The sequence below is a fragment of the Taudactylus pleione genome, unplaced genomic scaffold, assembly GCF_031769625.1.
Source record: "Taudactylus pleione unplaced genomic scaffold, aTauple2 ptg000559l, whole genome shotgun sequence".
Classification (NCBI taxonomy): Eukaryota; Metazoa; Chordata; class Amphibia; order Anura; family Myobatrachidae; genus Taudactylus; species Taudactylus pleione.
In genome coordinates, this window is record NW_028284961.1 from 1,099,687 (window position 1) to 1,105,686 (window position 6,000).

General features: G+C 44.6%; 1 protein-coding gene across 1 annotated transcript in view; it reads right to left on the bottom strand.

The window, feature by feature from the left end:
• The window catches only part of LOC148481840 (uncharacterized), a 63,539-nt gene extending 57,955 nt beyond the window's left edge, over positions 1-5,584 (bottom strand). The window contains exon 1 of the mRNA XM_088452923.1: positions 5,269-5,584. Within this exon, the coding sequence (XP_088309049.1) occupies positions 5,269-5,584 (316 nt within the window). The remainder of the gene's footprint in view (positions 1-5,268) is intronic.
• Between the last annotated feature and the right edge of the window lie 416 nt (positions 5,585-6,000).

Below are 6,000 nucleotides of genomic sequence, written 5' to 3' on the forward strand. Positions count from 1 at the left end.
GTTATCAGAGACTAAAGAAGCCTCTGATCACTTTAGAGGCCAGCCTTCTCAGTAATGCAGTGCACGGGGGCATGGGTGATGTCAATACATCACCCACATCTCCCGCAATGTGAAGAGCCTGTGTGCCTGCTGGATCTAGTTAGATCCAGCCAGCATCAGACAGCAGTCATCTACGTGGGAGCACTGGCCAGGTAAGTAATGCACAGGGCACCAGTACTGAAGGGGCATGTACATTAGTGGGGGAACAGCATAAGGGGCACTACTGGGGGTACTGTATAAGGGGCAGTACTGGGGCAATGGCATAAGAGGCTCTAATACAGGGGGCACTGCATAATGGGAAAAACTACAGGGGGAACTGCATAATGGCCACAACTACAGGGGCACTGCATAAGGTGCTCTAATAAAGAGGGCATTGAATAATGGGCACTAATTTAGGGGGCATTGCATAAGAGTCTCTAATACAGGAGGCATTGAATAATGGGCTCTAATACAGGGGGTATTGCATAATGGGCTCTAATACAGGGGGCAATGCATAATGGGCTCTAATACAGGGGGCATAGCATAATGGGCTCTAATACAGGAGGGCATTGCATAATGGTCACAACTACAGGGTGAACTACATAATGGGCACTACTTTGGGTATTGCATAAGGGGCACCACTACTGAGGGCATTGCATAAGGGACACTGCTACTGGGGGCATTGTATAAGGGGCACTACTACTGGAGGCATTGAATAAGAGGCACTAATACAGTGGCCATTTTATAAGTGGCACTACTGTGTCATAACGTGAATGAAGGGACAATGTGCTGTAGTTTGAATTGGGGATACTATGTGATTTCAGCAGGACAGATTCCACGTCCCTTGCTGTGAGGTCACGTCCCCTTTTTCGGGCTTGGTACAGTAGATCACAAAGGGTTTTTTGCCTTAAAAGTAGATCACTGGGTCCAAATGTCTCACTACCCCTGCTATATGGTAATGCCAGTTACTAAAGGTCTAATGCCAGTGACTATAGGGCTAATATGAGTTACTATAGGGTTAATGCCAGTTACTATATACATCACCCACATCTCCCACAATGTGAAGAACCTGTGTGCCTGCTGGATCTAGTTAGATCCAGCCAGCATCAGACAGCGGACATCTACGTGAAGAGCCTGTGTGCCTGCTGGATCTAGTTAGATCCAGCCAGCATCAGACAGCAGTCATCTACGTGGGAGCACTGGCCAGGTAAGTAATGCACAGGGCACCAGTACTGAAGGGGCATGGACATTAGTGGGGGAACAGCATAAGGGGCACTACTGTGGGTACTGTATAAGGGGCAGTGCTGGGGCAATGGCATAAGAGGCTCTAATACAGGGGGCACTGCATAATGGGAAAAACTACAGGGGGAACTGCATAATGGCCACAACTACAGGGGCACTGCATAAGGTGCTCTAATAAAGAGGGCACTGCATAATGGGCACTAATTTAGGGGGCATTGCATAAGGGGCTCTAATACAGGAGGCATTGAATAATGGGCTGTAATACATGGGGCATTGCATAATGGGCTCTAATACAGGGGGGCAATGCATAATGGTCACAACTACAGGGTGAACTACATAATGGGCACTACTTTGGGTATTGCATAAGGGGCACTACTACTGGGGGCATTGTTTAAGGGGCACTAATACAGTGGCCTTTTTATAAGGGGCACTACTGTGTCATAACGTGAATGAAGGGACAATGTGCTGCTGAGTGTTGTAGTTTGAATTGGGGATACTATGTGATTTCAGCAGGACAGACTCCACGTCCCCTTTTTCGGGCTTGGTACAGTAGATCACAAAGGGTTTTTTGTCTTAAAAGTAAATCACTGGGTCCAAACATCTGGCTACCCCTGCTATATGGTAATGCCAGTTACTAAAGGTCTAATGTCAGTGACTATAGGGCTAATGCGAGTAGCTTTATGGTAATGCCAGTTACTAAAGGTCTAATGTCAGTGACTATAGGGCTAATGTGATTAGCTATATGGCTAATGCCAGTTACTATAGGGCTAATATGAGTTACTTTAGGGTTAATGCCAGTTACTATATGGTAATGCCAGTTACAGTACTATGTGGTAATGTCAGTTACTATAGGGCTAATGTGAGTAGCTAATTGTAATGCCAGTTACTATATGGTAATGTGAGTTACTATATGGCTAATTCCAGTTACTGTAGGGATAATATGAGTTACTAAAGGGCTAATGCCAGTTACTATATGGTAATGCCAGTTACTATATGGTAATGCCAGTTACTATAGGTCAATTATCAGTGACTATAGGGCTAATGCCAGTTACTATAGGGCTAATGCCAGTTACTGTATAGTAATGCCAGTTACTATTATGGAGGCGCGGGTTTGGTTTTCAGAGTACCGAACCCACCCGAATTTCGGGGATCCGGGGCAATCTGAGCAAAGCTTGGATCTCCCTGCCTGCCCCGGATCCCTCTCCCGAGGCAAAACATTGTGATCTCTGTCAGATCATGAGGTTTTGCCTTGAGCGGCCATTTTTGAAAATCCCTTTGCCTTCAATGGGCAAAGCACTGATTGGCTGACAGAGCCGTTTGTCACGGCTCTCAGCCAATTAGTGTTAAGCCCATTGAATGCATGGAAAAAACAACTCAAAGTAGATGGCGCTGGTTCCCGTGGCCGGCACCCCCCACTGCCGACACACCTGCTTCTGGCACCCCCCACTGCCGGCACCCCCACTGATGACACACCAGCTGTCAGCACCCCCACTGCTGACACTGCTGGCAACCCCACTGCTGACACCACTTGCTCCCCCATGCTGCTGACACCGCCATCACCCTGCATTGAGAACACCCCTGCACTGCCGACACAGCAAACCTGCACTGAGGACACCGCTGGCACCCCCTCTCTGCCGACACCACCGGTACCCTGCACTGAGGACACTGCCAGCACTCCCACACTGCCATTCCATGGACTGAGGACACCATCAGCAACCCCTGCACTGCCAACACAGTCAGCAAACCTGCACTGAAGTCGCCGCTGGCACCTCCACACTGACAACACCGCTGGTACCCTTCACTGAGGACACTGCCAGCACTGCAGCACTGCCATTCCATGTACTGAGCACACCGTCAGCAACCACTGCACTGCCGACACAGCCAGAAAACCTGCACTGAAGACACTACTGGCACCCCCACACTGCCGACACCGCTGGTACCCTTCACTGAGCACACTGCCAGCACTGCAGCACTGCCATTCCATGTACTGACGACATAGTCAGCAACCACCGCACTGCTGACACAGCCAGCAAACATGCACTGATGACACCATTGGCACCCATGCACTGCCAACACCGCCGGTACCCTTCACTGAGGATACTACCAGCACCGCAGCACTGCCATCCCATGTACTGAGGACACCATCAGCAACCCCACACTGCTGACACTGCTGGTCACAGTAGGTGCACTTTTGGTGTATCCAACCCACACTATATCCCACGCTATATCAGATCCACACTGTATCCCACCCACACTGTATCCAACCCACACTGTATCCCACACTATATAAAACCCGCACTGTAACCCAAACTGTATCTGACCTGCACTGTTTCTGACTCACAGGTACGGAAGGTACAGAGCAGTTTTTAATGGTCAGGGAGATTTTGGGGAACTGTTCAAGAAAAATTCTGATTGATAGGGGCTTTACAAGGATCAGTCACTGGTGTCCTGACACCTCCCATGAGGAAAATACAGATTGGGCAGTGAGAATAGGCATGTGCTGGGGGCGACTAATTGTTTTGAGCAAGGATATTCCATGCATGATGTCGATTTGTAGTACATTTCTGTGTTGCATTGTTACTTTCTATTGAACGCACTTGTGAGTTGGTTTGACCTATCCCTATGTTGGTAAAAAATATTGTGTGAGGTGGTCAAAATTGACTGGAAATTACTGGAAATAAATGTTATTGAGGTCAATAATACTGTAGGGACAAAAACAGGCCCAAATTATGTGGTTTTACCTGTTTTTACAATTTTTTAAAAAAAAAATCCAGATCCAAAACCAATACCGGAAAACAAATCAGCAAGGAAAAAAATCCAAAACAAGATTTAGATTCATCACCAAAACCAAAACAGGGGGGTCAGTGCACATCTCTAGTTACTATATGGTAATACCAGTTACTATAGGGCTAATATTAGTTACTATAAAGCTAATGCCAGTTACTATATGGTAATGCCAGTTACTATAGGGCTAATGACAGTTACTACATGGTAATAGCAGTTACTATAGAGCTAATGCCAGTTACTATATGGTAATGCCAGTTACTATAGGGCTAATGCCAGATACTATATGGTAATACCAGTTACTATAGGGCTAATGCCAGATACTATATGGTAATACCAGTTACTATAGGGGCTAATGCCAGTTACTATATGGTAATACCAGTTACTATAGGGGCTAATGCCAGTTACTATATGGTAATACCAGTTACTATAGGGCTAATATTAGTTACCATAGAGCTATTGCCAGTTACTATGTGGCAATGCCAGTTACTATGGGGCTAATTAGAGAAAGGAGGGGGATTTAACCCCCTATTGTACCTCAGCACACTGAATAATACCTGCAACAATATATGAAGACTATATGGTCATAGAAATTCAGAGATATTAGTTGCATGCATTTGCAAACACATGGGAGGCTGCCATCAGTAGTATCAGCACTTGAACGGTCCCCATCCTGGGTGCAAGAGATCTGTTAGAATCTTGCTTCCCTTCCCTTCGCATGACTCAGAATCACATGGGACTAGCATCTCACCCACAACATGCCAACAACACGCCCACCATGCAGAGCAGATCCATGCAATCGCATTGTTGCCACCTAGTTCAAACCTTGAAAAACCTATTTCACACAAAGACAGATCCATCCGAGATCCGGCTTAACTCAGAATTAGCTGACTATATGGAAAAATGTCTCCTGTAGATGTGCTTCTGCGCATGCGCTGTACAGTGTGCTAAATCTCGCTATTTGCGTCCGTGCAAATATACATCAGACTCAGAATCAGTCCATTTGTCCTTTCATCTGCAGCTTTGGCAAAATGAATGATTGTATATATCCTTAAGTTTATTATCCATCGGAAAATACAATGTTCTTCCACAAAAATATCCTTATTAAATATAATATCATTTCATTTTAGATAACTCTAGTAAGGAATTTAAGGCCAGTGATGGAAATAAAGTTTAGTTTATGTCCTGAAAATCAGTAAAAAAACAATTAAATTAATTTCTTACCGAGCTGAGCAAAGACTTCTCCAGTCTCATAGGAATCTAGTTTGCTATATCCACGATTATCGACTAGACTGATGTTCTGTGTGAGGTTATATGGTATTCTCTCAGTTGTAGCTCCTCCATCAGAACCCCTCGCCTTTGCCCAGTTTCTGTATTCTCCATCCTGCCAGGTATATATACAGGTGTTGATGAAAGAGGATTTGCCATTTCCTAAAAGACCAAACAGCTGGATGAGAATTCTGTTAAAACCCTGATTACCTCTCCTACATTGGTCAAAACTGAAATTATTAATTATATGTCTATATTGGTCTATGTCCATGTTTGCTTGGCTGAATCCTCTCATCTCTATGACTGCAAGTAAAGTGACAATGTAATTTCCTTTTTGAAGTTACTTTGCATGTCAATGATGAAGACAGAACTTCCTCATTGGTAATAAATGATAACATAAATGCAAAAATTGTTTAAACATGTGTCTTTATTCTATGAGGATGTGGGAGCAAAGGTTACATAGAGACATAAAACCACCTTATACGTAATGCAGAGTGCCAATAACTGAAGTGATTGTAGGCTAAGTATATACAGTAGCAATTTCTTGGTGAATGAATAATTCTGGTATATAAAAACATGCCTGTACAGTATGTCTACAACTTGATGTGGGAAAGTCCGATCTACACTTAGGGATACATTTACTAAAGAGCGATTTCAATCAATTTCAAATAAATCTAAATCAAAGTT